The following is an 18,420-nucleotide window of genomic DNA, read 5'->3' on the forward strand; positions in this document are numbered from 1 at the left end:
TTTGATTACAAAGTAAATAGCAGAGTTTTACCTAAGATGGTGCATGTGAATTGAATTACTATGGAGCTAGTAAATAAGTTATCATAAAAGGCTTTTAAAGAGTAGTTGTTATAACCCTTATCAGAAACTTAAATCTGTTTTTTTTAACCCTTTAGATATCACTGCAAACTCAATAATCCAACTGCCGGTGTCACATTTCCCTTTATCGATTTAATACTAATCCGAGATGTTTCCGCTTGCATTTTCCAGACTCTGCTCGCTGACAATAACACGTCTGTCCATCTTGACTCCGCTGCCCGGCGACACCACCTCCTTATCGCTGGCGGTGAAGATGCAGTCATCCAAAAGGACGCTGCGCAGCCACGAGATACCCATCAACGGCCTGGCCCTCACTTCATCCGCCTCCCTGCAGGGCAACTCGCCGATGTCGGTGACCGGAGGTGCTGGTGGTGCTGGTGGTGGCGGCACTCCGGGTAGTGTGGGCACTGGAGGCGGACTGGGCGTGGCTGTGCCCCTGACGGAAACCGAGCTGGACTTGCACTTCAGTCTGCAGTATCCGCACTTTATCAAGAGAGATGGCAATAGGTGGGTATTTGCATTATCCTTTGTATAGTTTAGTACATACTCGCCTTGTCATCCACAGACTGGTTATTTTGCTGCAACGCCGCAAGAAATACAAATCGCGCACCATTTTGGGCTATAAAACGCTGGCCGAGGGCATCATTCGCATGGACGCAGTGCTCCAGAAGTCAATGGACATGATCATCGAGCTCACCGCTTCCGGCAAGAATGGCAGGCCGGGCACAGTGGTGGCCTGTCTGCGGGCAGAGCGCGTTTCTTCCATTCCAGTTGACCATGACAATAAGAACAACAACAGCGTCCTGCTGGCAGGTGAGTGTGAACAATCTAATCTAAGGATGCTTAAGTATCGCATGGAACTGAATTCGAATTATTTCGCTTGACTATTCAAACGATTCGAAGGTTTATAGTTTTTGTAATTCGGTTTACTGTCCCATGACTAATGTCACATGCTTGATGGCACAACCACATGGATGAGCATTCAGTGCTAAAGAATTTATTGGTAAATCCATAAAACACAAATAAATGGACCCACGAGTCGCAGGTCCAGGTCCCAGTCCAGATTAGAGAAGTGCTAATGACGCAAACTGGGCAATTAATGACCCAAGTGGGGGATGTGGGAAAGTGTGGCTGGAAGGTGGCAGGAGATTGGAGCTCCAGCACTCCATGACGGATGAGTGGCTGTCCCGAGATCAGATGATGCTCCCAATTTGAGCTGATGTTTATGGTAATTGCTTGTGAAACAATTCAAGGGAGACGGCCAACGAGGGGAGTAGTAGGTGTCCAGGAGTGACGTCAGCGCACGCATTTCAGAATTTATGCCATGAATTTCCCCACGACGGCGTAAAGGCCCCTCACATGGCAACAGAAGCCTCATCCATGGCAATCTAATTGAAATTATTTTTCAGCTATTTCTGTTTGACAAGAGAATGGCGTGCGAACCGAAAAGAGCGAGCTCGAGTCGAGAGGAAATTCAATTATGAAAATAGCGTTGAGCGAGTGGCAAACTCATTTACCATGCGGTTTCCCATCGGCAACATCTGGTGGCCCAACCGAAAATAAAAGAGGCAGGCAGGCAGGCTAAATACATATAAGGGAAGGGGCTACAAGGAGTGGCCATTTAAGATGAGTTCCAAAAGCGAGGCACCGAGTGCTCCTGTGGAAGTAGTTAAGCTGTTGAGCCCTTCTTCTTGGATGGCATGAATGGTATGAAGGGATTTGCAGTGTTCTCACGTCACTCGGTCAGGGCCAAGGTAAAGGTAAAGGTAAAGGTAAAGGTAAAGGTCAATCCCCAAGCTCACCTCTAACCTGAAAGGGCTGATGAAATATGTATGACATGCAAAATTGAATCTTTGCAACGTGATTTTGCGCTTCAAACTTTTGCAGCTTCTAATGGCAAACTGATCGCTGACATGGGGACGGGTTGCCAAACCAAATATTTCCTTTTAAATGGTATATACCTAATAATTAAGTTAATTGCTTGGTTAAATCACTTTTCAGTCACCTTTTCAACGCGTTATATTTAAATGTGTAGACTCAAGTACTTAGCTTTGATTAACTTGGTTAAACTAGAACAGGGTATGCCCACTTTTGGTTTTACAACCTCAACTTACTTTCCCTTCCGGACTGAGGACTGTAAATCAACTCCATTTGCCATAAATCATGCCGTTGTCACTGTTCGTTTGGCGCAGCAGAGGATTGGCTGGGAAATCCCTAGATGAACGACTTTTGGTGGCCATCAAAAGTTCGCTGCTGGCCACTTGGCCACTTGGCATGGGGCCAAGGCTCGTGAATTTGGCTCCCGTGCTCTCGTTCAATCCATTCCGTTTGGCAGTGACAGTCAGACCCATATATACTCGTATATACTGAGGGTCAGAACTTGAACCCGAGCTAAATGAACTTAGTTATGGCCAAAAGAGGGGACAAGGGGGGACACAGACAGCTCTGGGTCTCGTTTTCTAATTTGCAAAAATGGAATTCAAAAGCAGAACACACAGAGAGCATTGGGCAATGCGAGGAAAACCTTTTTGCCTCAACCTCAATTTGGTGTATTGATTTTCTCTTTATGCGGTCCGGCCTCCAAAAAGCGCTGCTGATGGCACTCGGTTCTTGTATTTTCGTTTGCGGGCTGCGGGGTGCGGTGCCAAGTGCACTGGGGCAAAAATTGTTTTAAAATCATTCGGTGTTACTTGTTTAAAGTCTTTTGTTTCAAGTTCTAGGTTACTTAGCTTAGAATATCTTCTTAGCACCTTGATTAACTTGAGGAAATAACCCAATTGGGAAGCATCTTGTTGACAGTATGGAACTAATGGTACATATTTTTTCGGTGTGGACTGGGTGTGGGCCTGATTTGCCGCCGGGCTGTTCGCTGCTTGTTGAATATGCCTCGCCCCGTTTCACCCACCACCCACCACCCACCACCCACTACCAACCAGCGGCAATCCCGCACCCGTTCGCATCCATGCCCGCAGGTGCCAGGCCGGGGCAGGCACCATTAGCAGTTGGACTCTTCCTGCTCCTTCGGCGAACAGCAAAACCAAGAGCAAGAGCAGCGGAACTGGTTTGCTGGGTGGACTTTTGAGCGGGGTGTTGGGATGATGAATATTCCATGGCCATAACGGGCTTAAACTGTGCGCCCGCCTTTCCTGCTAACTGAAAATCAAGAGACCTGTGTAAATTGTACCTAGCAGTACTCTAGTTTCCGAAAATTTCAAAGGACTGCAAGGAATCGTCGAAATGAATATGTATGTATGTACATATGTGTTCTGCTGGGTTGAGTACTCATAAATAAATTTTTATGAGTGCTTTAATCGGAGTGTTCGGCTCATTAATTTTTCATGGCAATAACACTCGTAGTATCAACTGCGAAAAGAAACAGGTCGTTTGCCATTGGCTAACAATATTTAATCATTTCTAAAGTGTATGTTTTAAATGTGCGATATATTTGTGTTTCTAATCACTTCTCGCTCGCTGGTCAACTTGATTCTGCGTAGCCCTTGGCTGTTTGCCTAATAAGGTCCATAAATAAATCTCAAGGCCGAGAGCAAATCAATCAAAAGAACCAAACTTGTGATTTCTGGCCCATCTGTGCGTCTATATTCCCTTCGATTAAGGTCTTATAATTTATGTAGAGGATAATGCCACGCCCACATCCTGCTGCTGCCCCCTCTTCGTCGCTTTCTCGTTCTTATGAAGCTCCTGTTGATGACAGCTCCGACAGCTTTTCTCTTTTTTTCTTTTTTTTCCGCCTGTGCTGTTGCCACAACGACAGGAATTAAGTCATTTGTCCTTGAGTGCCAGAGATAAACGTTGTGCAGAAGTGTCGTGGAACGAGGGGAGGGATCGGATCGGATTGGAATGGCATGGGGGCTGAATAGGGAGGCTGTATTGCGCCTCTAATGACCGTACAGCCACCCCTATATACATACATATATAGTGTGCCCCACATCCCAACGCGCTTACTGCTTTTTGCGCACCCCGACCATTGAGTGGTTAATGGCGAAATGCGTAAATTATGTCGAGAGTATCCACATTGTTCACTTCCACGCTGCTGCTGCTTTCCCCCTTTCTGGTTATCATCTTTTCAGCCTCCGACCTCCACAACCACCTACCACCACCCACTTGGCCGCCCCATCGGCTGTCAGCTGTCAGCTAATGACAAGATTCGTGTGCTGGCCAAGGTCAAACCAATGTATTGGCTTTCTGTGCCAGTGCCAGTCTGCTATTCCTCTTGGCTTGTTTACCCGGCACTTGATGCTTGGTTTAGGTTCAAGGGTGTATTGTGTTTTGGCAATAACACATTTATTATTTTAATATTTTCCGCTGACCCATCTTACGTTTGCCAAACATAAAGAGGTCGTTGATACTGTAGAGCAAACTAGAAATGTGAGAGATAATTTTATGGCAGCTGTAAAGGCGTAAACATTACTAATGGCTTGATAGTATGTTATTTAATGGATAATAATATATAGTATGCTGCCAAAAAGAAGTAGCTAAAACTCGGAAAATTGGGTTTTTCTTTGCTGTTACCGTGGCTTATCCGAGCTCCCCCGCATGGATATAGAGAGCACGGACACTAAATCAATGTCGCTCGTCGCTTTTCAATACGCTTTTCATTACTCATACGCAGCGTGGCACCAACAGAGCGTGGGATGAATGTGCGTTGCTTTGCGTTGCGGTGAGATGAGCTGAGCTGAGGTGGAAATGGGCATTCAAATGGGATGAGGTGTTGCTGGTGAGGCATCTGAATGGCGGGGTTTTGCCCATGACACATCTTTCATAGCTTTCGGCAACACTTTGTCTGCCATTATAGCGTATCTCCGTCTCATTCTGTCTCTCTGTTAGCCTTTGTTTGTTTGCTTTGCCTAGGAACCCATGTGGAAAACATTTTTCGTGGAAATTCCTTGGACTCAAGTGTGCTGGTGCTTGTGCTGGATGCGCTCGTCTTCCTGGAAGCGCAGACAATGTCCCCAGACGGGGAAAAGGTCATTAAAGTGTTTAAGAATTGCATGCAATTATAAAGGAATAGATAGCGAAAGAATGGAAAACAGGAAAACAATGCCTGGGAGAGAAGTCATTAACTTGTCTGCGTAATTGCAACAACGAAGTCAAACAAAATAATTGCCCTCAAGTAGGAAACTTGCATTTTCTTCTCTGTTCTCCCATTTTTATTTCTTCTCTTTAAACAACACGCCAAGGGGGGCAAATGTATGTGGCACGGAATGATAGTCAATAAGCTGGTATGCAGCTTCTGCTTTGGCCCAATTAATCATCCACTGCCAGCAGTTTTTCTCAGCCACTCCATCCATCCATCCCAACCATTCTTCGTTTACCTTGCTGTGCCCGCTTTTTAATCATTCCCTTACTTATCACTTAGCGGCTTTGAGGCTGTCAAAAGTTACACTTAACCGGAGTTTGCTCCGCACCCACACACACACCCGGACGGGAAGCTATAGCTCATCCACTACCACCGCCCTGCACGCGATAGATACCCAGATAGGAGCCACCCGGAGACGGAGCACCCACTGACACCCACTTTTCCTCCCACTCCTACTCTCACGATTCTCGCGCAGCCAACCGGCTGCAGAAACCGGCCGGTGAATAGCTTTGGCTAAATGATAACGACAGCACAACATGCGAGAAAATAAACAAACAAGCCTTGTGGCGGGGTTATGCTGAAGAAGATCGAGTATTTAATACCCCTTCATTTTCTTATGTCTATTAATACGATATAATTGCATCAGAGATCATTGATCAATGGGGCTATGTAAATGCATACATTTAGAAACACACATTATATAGTCTGATTAGAAAACTGTTTGATAATATCCGACTATAGTGTATAGATAAGGTTTCATACATATACGTATGAGCTTGACTAATAAGAATTCTTTAATTTTAAAAACAAGAGTGTTGAGCCCATTTTATCGATTACCAAGAAACAAATTGATAAGCGTTGGTATCTTAAAATTAATTATATAGAATGTGAGTGCATACCCTTAGATTACATTCAGTACTGGGTATAAAAACAGATGAGAATCGTAATTGAAATGGACTGAAAACGGGAGTGGAAGTGGTAGCCAGTTTTCGAAAATGAAGTGCCAACGGTATGGGAATGGGAATCGGAGTGCAACAAGTGACATCAGAAGGCGATGACACAAATCTTATCGCAAACAATGTAATTGTCCGATATGAGCGAGTGTGTGAAAAGCTCTCTATATATTATATACATATGTATATATTCTCTATAAACCAGTTCACACGATCAAAAAACATGCTCTATAATTCTAGATCAACAGGAAGGAATACGTAAACTGAGTAGTGTCAAGCTCCACATACCTTAAATCTGTAACATACATCTAAACTGAATTATTATAATTTATATCTGGTTTTCGAGGTTCTTTAATACTGTAAAACTTCTATATATTTTACCGAATATCAAATTTCACACCAGAACTTTAAAGCACTTATATCCGTAAGCAATCGGATATATAATCAATGAACTGATTGAGTGGGTGGCCCCTTTATAAGACCCATTGGGGAGGCACCTCCACCCACTTTATACCCACTTAACACCCACTTCCTACCTAAACTTTCAGTTCAATTGCCCGAATCGGGGCGTAAAAATAGCTTTAATGAGCATTTCCCATGCAGTGAGCTTTTGACACTTGTTTAGTAATATCGAATGGCGACCCATATATACCTTCAGAAATACATACATAAGTACATAGGCGTGTGTGTTCAGGTACAATGGAATATATCGAGACGCACGTTCAATTGCACATATTGATTTGAGTAATTTCTCTCGGTGCGCGAGTAGCTCATCTCTCTTTGCTCGCAGGTGCTCTCTCCCACTCTTATCCTGCCAGTGCTGACTGAATATCAGTGTAAAAATAGCTAGATTAATATGTAGAGATCTATATAACATCATATTGTTTATTTGTAACATTCTTCAAATACCATTTAATGTATCATTTATTAAGTCGAAAACAGGATCTTGAGGTATAGGATTGGTTATAGGTTTTCATCGTTGGCTAGCAGCATAGCCAGCTATATTTAGCCAGAAAGAAGCCAAATGGGCAGCACTGCACCCCACTCTCTCGCTCCCTCTGGCCCCACTCTGGCGCGCTCTCTTTCACACATCGCAAGTGCACAAAACGTGCGGAGCTGCGAGCAATTCATTCATTTCGCTGACAAGCGCTCGTCGGTTCACACACTCGGCACTCGAGGAAGAGGAAGACAAAGAGAAAGAGGCGGCGAAAGAAAGCGAAATAATAACAACAATAAGACGGCAGATGAACAGATAAATCGGGTGTAGTTAAAACCAAAACCTAAAAGCCACAACAACAGCAACAGTTAAGAAAAGACAGTAAACCGTGTTATCTGTGATTTATTTACCAGAAAAAAAATAACAAAAAACAACGAAAATAACGGCGTGCACTTGCTTAAATCTTAAAATTGATGAGAAACGCACTTAACTGTGAAAAGGTGATTATTAAGAAAATATGTAAATAAATAATAAAACAAATATATATGTACATATTTGGTTTACAACTGTTTAAATAACTTGAGTTCGAAGTGTTTTCATAAAGACATGAGTGTATGAATACATCCATATGAATAAGACGAGTGTGTGTTTGTGAATAATTAAATTCCAAATAGATTTCTTAACGGTTCACAAACTGAAACGCAAAAGCCAGCTGCCGCTGAGCGTTTATCTTAGTTTTATCCAGCGATACGAGTTTACCCAGCTTACCATTACTTATCCAAAATATACAATTCGTATATACATATACTATATACATATATTAATATATTAAATGTATTAATCTTGTTGCGCAGATCGCGTTGCTGAATACTCCGACGAGGACGAGGAGGCCGAGTTCAGTTCGGGCGAATTCAACGACGAGGCCAACGAACTGGGCCTGATCCGGGGCTACGATCCCAAGGATCCGCGGGACTACAACCATCCGGCCAAGCATGATATGCGCAAGTATCGCAACAAGCTGCAGCGCTCCGGAATTGAGGACTGCGCCCTAGTGGGTCACCATCCCGGCAGCATCCAGCACCATCATACCGGCGTGGTCGTCGATAGCGATAGCGAGTTCGAGATGAAGGACAAGAGCTCGTCACGGGCCAAGTTTAGCCGGGTGAGTCAATCACATCGAATCACATCATATCTTTATATCGTGTAATCCCGCCCAGCTGTTTCGCGTGGCACCCAAAAATAAGAAAAATTGTCTCTTACCCAAAAGTATTTTCATTACCGCTCGATATAATTGCGTGGCAACACGTTAGCAGGCGGAGGTCTTCTATTTGGGGCGCTCTAAAATTCATTATGCAAAGTGAATAAATATCACTTAGTGACTATCTATATAGATTACAAGCACACATTCGCACATTCAGCACATAAGAAGGGGCAGAACCCATTCACTAAAAAGCTAGAAACGCAACAACAGAAAAAGGGAAGTTTTTTTTAACCTTTTTAACCTTTGATAAGAGGGGTATGGCATGATTTAAATGTGCACTTAACTTGACTAAACTAAGACCATGTAAATAATATTTAGATTCAGTCTGATATCTTTGAGGATTTCCTTGTACTAGTTCCTTCAATCCATGCCTTTTCCGGAATTTCCCAGTAATTAGCATAAGCTAACCTATAAGGCATTTCCATATTATTCACATTTAGCCCATTCTAGTCATCGAAACTATGCTTAGCCTTGTCTTGCACTGTTAGTACCTTGTTATTGCTACCTCCTCATTCTTGCTGGTTTGGCATTTGCCAATTGCGAAATATTGTCAGTTCCTTGCTGCTAACCCAGATCCGCAGGCACATTTACAAGATACAAAATGCCGACCCAGAACAAAGACTGCTACCAGAACCGGCGGGCAAATCAAATCAAATGAAATATGTATCAAATATGTATCCGCATAGTATAGAAAAAAGAGTGCATGTGTACAGGGGCACAGATACCTAAGTATCGGGCGGGAAAGGCATGCCCCAAACGGGGTGGCCAAGAATTTCTGTGGCAAATAGTTGACAATTGTTGGGGCGGCGGCCTTGGCGTGTCGCTCACTCGACTCAATTTGCTTAGATTCGCCCGGTGGCATACTTTCGAACCTATGACTATATCTCAGGGTTATGTATATCGGGGTCGTGGATTTTCGCCTAAGAATATATCCAAGTTGGACTACATGGAAGGGCTTCTTATTCCGAGAAATGAGCAGAGAGAGGAGTGTTGTTCACATGAAATATGAAAAAAAGGAATTCTTTTTGAAAAAAGCAGCATATTTAGAAATTCCATGCTTTATTTATATACCTTTCCCCTTTGAAGCATTCTTACCAATCACAACAAAGACAATTTTCTTAAGCTGCCGCTTAAATATTTAAACAGCGAGCGTTGGGAGGCTTGGACTCACTACTTGGCCCAGCTGTTTGGGCCAATGATGGACTTTCGCCCCGTCCTGGTTGGGCCCACCCATTCCCCCTGCGCCCCCTTTATCTACGCACCACCTGGCCAACATCCGTAGCACAGGTGTAAAATTAGCCTGCGGCTTTTATTGTCATGGCTTCTGCTTCTTTTTTCGTTGTTGTTGTGCTGGCTGGCTTTTTATCGCAGGATCATTTTGAATGCTTGCCGTAGACAAAAACACGACTAATGACAGGCCGCAGAACAACAAAAAAAAGCGTAAAAAATAAAACAAACAAAAAGAAACCGATGAGCGCTGGGCAATTAAAAAAAAGAACGATGCATAAATTTTAACAGCTCCCCAAGTCGTCGTCGCTGTCGCAGTCCTTGAGATTTCGTTTAATGGCCCATAAGCAACTCTAGATTTATCCGGCGGCAATTAAGAGGTATTAATAGGGAAAGGGAAGAGCAGAGAAAATAATATTTTCAACTTAATATAAGCTCTTTATGCATAAAGAACTTGTGTTCTTATCGTAAAGATCTTGTAGCTTCTAGTGTGCAACTAGTTGTTCAGTTTAGTATCCTTACCTATTCCTTTAATAGTTACTAAATTGATGCAATTATACTAATCATTTTGATGGTCATTTCCCTTTTTAGACGATCTCGCTGCAGCAGCGAAACTTCAAGCAGAAGATCGTGGCGCTCTTGAAGCGATTCAAGGTGAGCGAGGAGCTGGAGGGGGAATCTGGACACCGAGGAACGGCGGCGCTGCGCGGAGAACGCGACCTGGATGCACTCTTCCAGGAGCTGGAGTCGCTGTCCTGCTGCGAGGGCGACGACTCGGGTCCGGACATGGACAGCATATCGGTGGGCTCCACGCCGAAGCCATCGCTGCGTCCCTTCTTCACCAACTCGCGGATCATGTTGCACGACAACATCACCGGAAATGGCGGAGATCTGAGCCAATTGGTGGGGGGAGGTTCAGGAACCGGAATCGGAACCACTGGTGAGTACCGGGTGAATATCTTTTAATATAGCGCGTTGATTTGACTTTGCATTTTTATTGATGTGCTATTAACTGGAGTTTGACTAAACGACTTTTGTTCCATTAATTTTGTTTGGCGTTGCGTTGCGTTGCATTACGTTGAGTTTGTGGGCGTTACGTTGCGTTGCGTTCTCATTACGTTACTCATTAGCTTTGTATTGACACACACAAAATTACAACTTCAATTCAAGCTTAATAAATTAAAGTAATACTAATAATGTTAATTTCTTGTTATCAGACAGTACGAAATGTATAATTGCTTTTGCAGTAAACTCAAATGAATAGAAATAATATACACACAAAGTTTTGACAATTTTCCGGAAATTTATAAAATTTATTATGTAAACTCTGTTTTCAATAGCCGGTTGTATTTTCGTACATTTTTTTCGGTGCTGTCTGTCCGCTTCTTTGCGATTTTCCATTGTCAACAGTTTAGGTCAAGGTTAAAAAACACGAAAAATAAAGAAAACTTGCGGACAGGAATGTCACATACACACAGAAACGCATACACAACACAACTCAGCATACCGACACGCACACATACACACAGTTGAAGAGGACAAATTGTTTTTCCCGGAAAATGGAAAATGGAGGCGTGGCATTGGAGACAGTTAATTGTTCTGTTGACCATGTGGACTGTCACTACCACCGTCCACTGAGCAAAAGTAGGCGCGGCATTGAACATTTTCCGGAAAAAAACAAAAGCGCAACAGTAACTTTTTTCGTAGCTTTGCTGAATTAACTCTAAATTGTGTTCAATATAGATGTAAGTCAAGTATTTTCGATCCAAATGCTTAGCTTAACTATACTACTTAAGTACTATATACTTGAACAACAACTCGAAACAAACAACAAACAAACATAAGATACATTTTGCATGGCTTGAACAAATCTCTCTTGCAGGCAACTCTGAGCGCCGATCATCGGATAAGAGCGACCAATTGACCAATTCATCTTACAATCTTGAAAATAACAAAAACCAAAAATGCATTCATTTAACAAACAATAACAATTCGGCAACAACACCAGGTCTGTGTACATTACAGCAAAATCTAAAAAAAATACAAAAAAAAAGAATATCCCCAATCAAAATTATAGAAATACTACACACCATCACTCCCCCCCCTAAGAAACCTTCAAATACTGGAATCCGTGGCCAGTTTGTATATAAGTAATAACAGCCCAACCTATCAGATACATTTTCCATCCAGAAGATGTGTGCTATTTTCTTGTTTTTGAGTGCTAACGCCTTCCTGAAAATATTAAAAATTACTTGTAATACATTTAAAGTATGAAAGCTAATCAGTAAAAACAGCTTCAAATATATTTCACTACTATTGAAATCTCATAGATACAACATGTAGTGAGATTGTGCCTTTTTTCGGATTATATCAATCTATGAATCGAGACAAAGGAGCTTTTATTCCGATTTCTTATATAGGCTTCCTATATAGGATTACAGGTTTTAATATTTAAAGGAGGCGTTCACCCAAATTCCTTGCCTTGCTCCACACTCACGCACAGCCCACACACGCATACAGCTACACAGCCACTAAGCCACACACACACTGCCACAAGTACACTGGAAATGTAAATGTATGCCTTGTTCGTATCCTAGTTGTTGTTGCACCACACCGCTCTGCACCTTTGCATGCTCGAAATTGGAGCGGGATTAGGGGGAATCTTTGATTTGTGCGTCAAATCCATTGATCGTTGGTTTTTGGTATACATAATACATAGTTGAGGTGCATGTTTGTGGGGTCTTAAAATAAAATTCCTCACCCTTTTTGCCCCAACCCCCGCTCAAAAAAAAAAGGAGTCCACGTACTCAACATGTGTGAGATTGTGTGTGAGTCTGTGGCATGACAATTGAACCTTCGACGCACTTGAAGCGCTTTTCCAATTAGCCGCGACATAGACGTCAGACCCTTGAAAACAACACCCTTAATCACGGCCCTATGCCGCCACCACTTGATAAAGTCTTGGATTTGTTTGCTTCCCCGGTTTTTCCCCTTTTCCCCATTTTCCCCCCATTTTCTTTCACTTTCATTTTATTTACGTGTCGTGCGTTTTTTGATTAATCGGCGCATGGCTTTGAAAATTCAAGCACGACGAGCCGGAAATTTCTGCCACACAGAAACATGGCTACTTTGCCCCACCTTTAGTCCACCTCCCTTCCATTCATGGTCATAAAATAAAAGAAAAGCTTTAATTATATTCTCGGTCCGTTCTTTTTATTATTTATTATTTACACGGTGCTCCTGGGACTGGGTAACTCTTCGCAGGGGCGTTCTATTTCGGGACCTACTATTTGTGGCCGCCATTCTGTCTCACGATTCTGTTTTTACTCGTCTTGTTTGCTCTCCGCATGTCTTGTGCCCCCAGTTTCACACCGTCACTCACTAGACCCCCATCCTCCCGCCGGGGTCATCCTAATGGCCGTGTCTTTGGAAAAACGAGAGGAAGCCTTTGAAAAACACTTTATGTTTGAATAAGAATAGAAATGGACTTTCTGCTATAACAACTTTCCAAAACCATTACCATTATGATAGCTCCTGCATTAGACTAAACCAGATACCCAAAAGCACATAGTTTAACCCATTTCCTCATCTCTTTTGTGCTGCCCACAGATCGCGGGGGTAATGACAGCTCCGGCAATGAGGGCAACGCTGGCTATACGGATGGCCAGAACTCCGATCCGCAAAACAGTCCGCCCAGGGACAAGGACTACATGCGCCTGCAGCAGATGCAGCAGCAGCAGTTGACCCCAGCGAGCTCAGTGGCCGCCAGCATGGGCAGCGGGAGCGTGGTAACGCCGGCTCAGACGGAGAAGCGGTCACGATTGTTCCGAACTTCCAGCAATACTCCGGCGAACACAGGAAGTGGTGGCAACAGTGTCAGTGCCATTAGCGCATCGGGTGGCGGCAAGAGGAAGCACACCCTGAGCCTGAGTGCCGAGCCGAGATCCGTGCTGGAGACTTGCCTATCGCCCACCAATGTGGAGCCACGCAAGCTGCTGCTCGACCAGCTGAGTCGCGTGTTCGCCGGCGAGGACAGCACCATTCCGGAGGTGGTGACCATCATTAGCCCGCCGGAGGCGTTGGGCGGCAGTGCGCTGCTGGCCAAACTGGTCACGCTCTTTGCCAACTCCTTCAAGCCGGCCTTCGTGCCGCAGAACACTGCCGAGGTCAAGGCGGTGCTCCAGGCGCTCATGGCCAAGATCCAGAAGTAGTAAGTGTTCGCGTTCTATTATCACATATGCAATGCTAATGCATTTTCTTGTCCACCTTTAGTTGCAACTCCAACGCCAAGCCACCGCACACGGTGAAGGTGTTGCTAATTGGCGGAGATTGGCTGCAGGGAGCTACTCTGCGACATTACGTTGAACTGATGGGAGTGCGACCTCCGGATTGGCTGAATCACCTGCGCTTCTATCTAGTGCCCGTGGGCGGCAGCTGCGGCAGTGTGGCTCGCCATCTTAGCCAAATGGATCAGGCGTACGCGGTGATGTTCGGTTCGGACAATTGGACGCAGCTGTGCGAACGGGCCGCAGCCACGGCGGCAGCGGTCAGTGCGGTGACCACAGTGAATGCCACCGCGCTGACAACCAACCTCGCAGATGCGGCTGGTGTTGCCAAGTCCGACATCGCAGAATTGGTGCAGCGTATTCAGCGCTACCTACTGGCGGCAGGACCCTGCACGCAGATACCCATTGCAGAGGCTATGGTTAACTACAAGGACGAGGACTCCTGTCAGATCTTTGTGCCGTTTGTTAGTGTAAGTATATAGCCTAAGAATACTTTTCCATCGGCCATAAAACACTAACCATATTGTTCTTAATATACAGGATGTTCGCATTGGATATCTGGACGCACAGGCCTCGCTGGATCTTGAGGAAAATGCAGCTGTCTCCAACGCAGTCGGTAGTGGACTGGGCTCTGGATCTGCTTCGAGCTCAGCCATCCCGATAGGCAGCCAGAGCTCGCCAAATGTACACGGCGTGGTGTCTGGTTCGCCGCCCCAGCAGCAGAGCTTGGGACGCATCTCACCGCCTCTGCAGACGCCGCCGTCATCCGCATCCTCTCACCGGGAGCGCAATACCAGTGAATCGCTTAGTACGCCATCGTCGGTGCAGCAGCAGACGTTCAGTGGAGCTCTTGCGGCGGCCGAAGCAGTAGAACTGCAAGTTGACTATTGGCCCCTGGTGCGGCCGGGCGAAGGTCACACCAAGGAGTCCAAGGGTGGCTTGTCCAAGGGTAGCGACGCTGGCGGCAAGAATAGCATTAAGAGTACGTTTAGGAACCTGCAGGTGTGGCGACTGCCACAGCATGCACAGCAATTGGGTGATATGTTCAATGGACTGACTGTTAGTTTCGCCACCAAGGAAAAGAAGCAGAAGCAAAGTAAGTCCATCCTACTTCTTGTTTAATACTTTATCCTAACTCCTTATCCCAACCCCTTTTTAGTTATGCGCTTGGGCAAAAAGAAGGATAAGGAGCGTGATCTCGAGAAGGAGCAATGTGTAGAGGGCGTGGCCCGTTTGATTTGCTCACCGAAACAATCGCATCCAGTGCCACTGCGAGGTAAGAATGTCCATCTTCCACACACTGAAGTGTTTTACTAATTTTTCCATCGCTTTTTTTTGGCAGTGTACATTGATGGCACCGAGTGGACGGGAGTCAAGTTCTTCCAAGTATCGTCGCAATGGCAAACGCACGTCAAGAACTTTCCGATTGCGCTCATCGGCTGCACTCCCATGTCCTGTGCTGAATTATCCTAGTCATTTTAACCCCCGACCTCACACGGGACACTCCCACAAACAACACAGATATACGGACACAAAAACTGAAATGTGCTCGGAGCAAGGGAGCCAGTCACTTGCGCGGCAATAAATATTATAAAACTGAAAAGAATGATAATTTATTTATAATTAGTATTTGTAAATTTTTAGTTAATAAACCGTTAGCCTGTAACGTTCATTTAAGTTCATTTCCGCACGCAACTTGTGAATTTATCAGAGATACTTTCGACCCGCAACCAGACACATACAGACAAACAAGACACTACTAGTTTAATGATATGCTTAACGTAAAATTAAACTCGTCAGAGATGAACAACGCGTATCAAAATATCCTGTACAAGAAGTTCTAGAACTAAAACCAAACTAAAACTAAACTGTGTAGTTACCGTTTCAATAAATTTCTATGGACACGTTGCTCCTGCCTGTTGGCATGTACTAGCATACACGTATATATTCTCTAACCGACAGTTCCCAAGCAATCGGGAGCATTTGGCCCCATGATCTCAAAATCGCCGCTCCCGTTTGGTCAACTATCAAACGAATCTAAAAGTACTGCAGCATACTAAGCCTAATTGACAAGAAATTGACATTATACCCAAGCCCGTCGTCTATGTACTACCTAAATCAGAAAAATATCTGTGTGTAAAATTATATACAAAACATACTATATATAGTTACCTATCTTATCTACCATATATACAAAACCATGTGTACTACTCTTATTGTTGTGATTTTTGAAATTTCAAGGCAGCCCAGTCTTATTAGCGGATGTTGGAAAAGCATAAATTTATACATGTATACATAAATTTATACACAGCATGCTCTAAAGCAAAAGAAAGTTCGATATATCATTATTGTATATTGTATTCTATTTCCCACTAAAATCGCATTCGTGTCCCCGTAGTTGTTGCGAACCGATTAAATACGAAAACTCTGCGTGTTTTTCCCCGTTTGAACTGAATGATGGAATGGAGTTCGAGGTGCGTTGATTGCGTTGCGAAGTGAAATATTGTAAGGCGTGTAATTTATAACTGTACTATTAAATATATTAAAGTTAACTACGAAATTATAAACACTTTTTATTGCAAATATTGAGATGTACATATATTTAAGAACAGCGAACATGAATCACCTGCTTTGGCAGTCCGTTGACCAGTATGCAGCGCTCGATGAGACCCAGAGATCCACCGATTCCACCCGGTGGCAGCAGAAACTCATCGTCTGGGTAGCCTTTGGGTTGGGCAAACTCTTTCAAATGTTCATTGCTTTCGCTGAGCGTGTCCAGTAGCCAAACGGCCAGATTGCGGGATTTGCCGTGACGAGCCAAGACGAAGAACTGCGGTAAGGTTTATGCATTAATATTGACTATAAGAGCCTAGGTTTTTCAACTCACCCGATCCAGCCGGTCCACCAGGTAACCCACAATCAAAGCCCAATGCGCTCGGTGTCCGTGTCTAACGCAGGGCGCATGGTTTACATCGGAATCGTAGCTTTGAAATAACAATTTATTTAAGGACAACGCAAGGAAAATATCCTCAGACTTATTTGTAAGCACGTAGTTATATATATCATACCAAAGGTGAAAAAGACATGATTTTGTTTTAAAAGACATTTATAAACCTATTTAGATACAGCATGTATAAATGCAGGTGATAGATTTAAAGCTAAACAAGACCCGCTAGCCCACCCGCATGGGTGGCGAAACCAGGATGACTCCGTCGCCTCTAACGAATAGCATGGGAATAGTTCGCTTGGCGGTCTTGTACACCTCCTCGTAGGTTTCCTCGTCGATCTCCACTGTGGTCACCGTCTCCTCCGCGTCGCCCAGCACCATGTTCAAATGCTGATCAAACGCCTGGATAAAGGTTTATATTAAGAGATGGCTGGCCAACAGCAAAAGAGCATCAACTCACGTGAAGACGTCCTCGCAGTTCCCGCTCGTTGCGCATCTTTACGTACACCTTCTCATCCAAACTCAATCGGATGAGATCCAGGGGCTCCTTCACCGGCAAAATCACCTGGCTGAGCTGCAAGTACGGCATATAGAGAATATCCTTTTTGCTTTAATGCTTGCACTTACCTGCTCTGTTTCGTCGGCCATTTAAATAAAATATTAGCACTTTTCGTACTTACTGACTGAAAATTGTATATTTAAGTTTGCAAAATCTAAAATGCTGTTTATAAGTTGTAGCACTAAACAAGCGCGAATTTTACAACACTGACCGAGAACAGTGTGCTGTTAACCGTTTACAAGTGCTGTTGGGCGCCAACGGCTTTCAATGCGGGGGAATACCGAACTTAAACCGGGTTTGAATTTTAATATTTTTGAAAAAGGATACGGCACTAGTAGACAGCCTCCGGCACTTAAAAGTGCCCTGACTTTTTTGCAGTCCAGAGGTCCGGCATGCAACTGGCACGCAGCTGGTCCTGGCATATGCTTCCTGGTCAGTTCAAACAAATACTGAGCACTAAATAGTTCGCCATTTAGGGTATACTCCTGCTCAATTGCATCCTTGAGGAGATCAGCTGCCGTGGGACTACCGCCGAGCAACATGCTTAGGGCCACTAGGCCACAAGTGGGTCCAACCTTGGATACGTATATAATTGTATAATAAACCGAAAAATCTTTATTGTTTCCTTGCTCACCTGCATTATACTGTTTACGGAGTAGTATTGGCAGTGTTTCGGTGGAGAATCTTCGCAGACGCGACTTAAAAAGCATCCTTTCTGCACCTCAGGATACTCCGCAGCCCAACTGCACTTATCGGTGGGTATATGGTCCGTAGCAGGACGTTCCTTTGTTGTAGCTGGTGTGCCAGGAGCGACTGTCATGGGCGGTGTGGGAGGAGGTGGTGGCACAGGTGGAATATTCGACATGGTTAAGAATTAAATAAATAAATAGACTAGCAAGTTAACAGACAATGGCCACAGCTGTTTTCGCAGACAATTATTAACAGTACTGAGTTATCGATAGGTGATATTCTGTGTTCACCTTGTTGCAACTATTGTACAGTGGGCACAAAATGAATAAAACCCACATAAAAAAATTAATTAGGCTTATTTTTACTTTTATTGTAAATTTTTCA

The 18,420-nt window shown here is 44.1% G+C and overlaps 3 protein-coding genes across 8 annotated transcripts in view; 1 reads left to right on the forward strand and 2 right to left on the reverse strand.

Moving 5' to 3' along the window:
• LOC120451778 (phosphofurin acidic cluster sorting protein 2) overlaps positions 1 to 15,522 on the forward strand; it is a 33,838-nt gene extending 18,316 nt beyond the window's left edge. For 3 of the 5 annotated variants that reach the window (XM_039635717.2, XM_039635719.2, XM_039635716.2), the window contains 10 exons: positions 250 to 585; positions 644 to 891; positions 7,921 to 8,228; positions 10,146 to 10,494; positions 11,437 to 11,562; positions 13,164 to 13,764; positions 13,827 to 14,310; positions 14,381 to 14,936; positions 15,000 to 15,116; positions 15,183 to 15,522. In XM_039635717.2, the coding sequence (XP_039491651.1) occupies positions 250 to 585; positions 644 to 891; positions 7,921 to 8,228; positions 10,146 to 10,494; positions 11,437 to 11,562; positions 13,164 to 13,764; positions 13,827 to 14,310; positions 14,381 to 14,936; positions 15,000 to 15,116; positions 15,183 to 15,313 (3,256 nt within the window). In that variant the 3' untranslated portion in view covers positions 15,314 to 15,522. Of the gene's footprint in view, positions 1 to 249; positions 586 to 643; positions 892 to 7,264; positions 7,567 to 7,920; positions 8,229 to 10,145; positions 10,495 to 11,436; positions 11,563 to 13,163; positions 13,765 to 13,826; positions 14,311 to 14,380; positions 14,937 to 14,999; positions 15,117 to 15,182 lie in introns of those variants that run through there. The other 2 variants (XM_039635720.2, XM_039635721.2) reach the window with 2 other exon arrangements.
• On the reverse strand, positions 4,120 to 18,273 carry LOC120451782 (UPF0692 protein CG33108). 2 transcript variants are annotated; one of them, XM_039635731.1, is made up of 5 exons: positions 17,981 to 18,273; positions 17,674 to 17,921; positions 16,728 to 16,824; positions 16,467 to 16,670; positions 4,120 to 5,027 (listed from the first exon to the last, which is right to left on the reverse strand). In XM_039635731.1, the coding sequence occupies exons 1-5, from the start codon at positions 18,209 to 18,211 to the stop codon at positions 4,989 to 4,991; spliced, it is 819 nt and encodes a 272-aa protein (XP_039491665.1). In that variant the 5' UTR covers positions 18,212 to 18,273; the 3' UTR covers positions 4,120 to 4,988. The 2 variants fall into 2 exon arrangements, with proteins under 2 accessions (XP_039491665.1, XP_039491666.1); XM_039635732.1 differs by lacking the exon at positions 4,120 to 5,027 and having other exon boundaries at positions 16,389 to 16,670.
• Positions 16,929 to 17,572, reverse strand: LOC120451783 (U6 snRNA-associated Sm-like protein LSm3). Its single transcript, XM_039635733.1, has 3 exons — positions 17,415 to 17,572; positions 17,248 to 17,361; positions 16,929 to 17,189 (listed from the first exon to the last, which is right to left on the reverse strand). Exons 1-3 carry the CDS (start codon positions 17,433 to 17,435, stop codon positions 17,013 to 17,015), a joined length of 312 nt encoding a protein of 103 aa, XP_039491667.1. The 5' UTR covers positions 17,436 to 17,572; the 3' UTR covers positions 16,929 to 17,012.
• Positions 18,274 to 18,420: the final 147 nt, after the last annotated feature.

This window comes from Drosophila santomea, chromosome 3R (genome assembly GCF_016746245.2).
Source record: "Drosophila santomea strain STO CAGO 1482 chromosome 3R, Prin_Dsan_1.1, whole genome shotgun sequence".
Taxonomy (NCBI): Eukaryota; Metazoa; Arthropoda; class Insecta; order Diptera; family Drosophilidae; genus Drosophila; species Drosophila santomea.

Bases quoted from the DNA above. Each gene is read 5' to 3' on its own strand.
- LOC120451782 (XM_039635731.1), bottom strand. From the start codon at position 18,211: ATGTCGAATATTCCACCTGTGCCACCACCTCCTCCCACACCGCCCATG. The intron at 17,922-17,980 runs GTGAGCAAGGAA...TACGTATCCAAG, and splicing joins CCGTAAACAGTATAATGCAG to GTTGGACCCACTTGTGGCCT. The intron at 5,028-16,466 runs GTGATTCATGTT...CTGCGCTTCCAG, and splicing joins TCAACGGACTGCCAAAGCAG to GAAGACGAGCGCATCCAGCA.
- LOC120451783 (XM_039635733.1), bottom strand. From the start codon at position 17,435: ATGGCCGACGAAACAGAGCAG. The intron at 17,362-17,414 runs GTAAGTGCAAGC...CCGTACTTGCAG, and splicing joins TGGCCGACGAAACAGAGCAG to CTCAGCCAGGTGATTTTGCC. The intron at 17,190-17,247 runs GTGAGTTGATGC...ACCTTTATCCAG, and splicing joins AACTGCGAGGACGTCTTCAC to GCGTTTGATCAGCATTTGAA.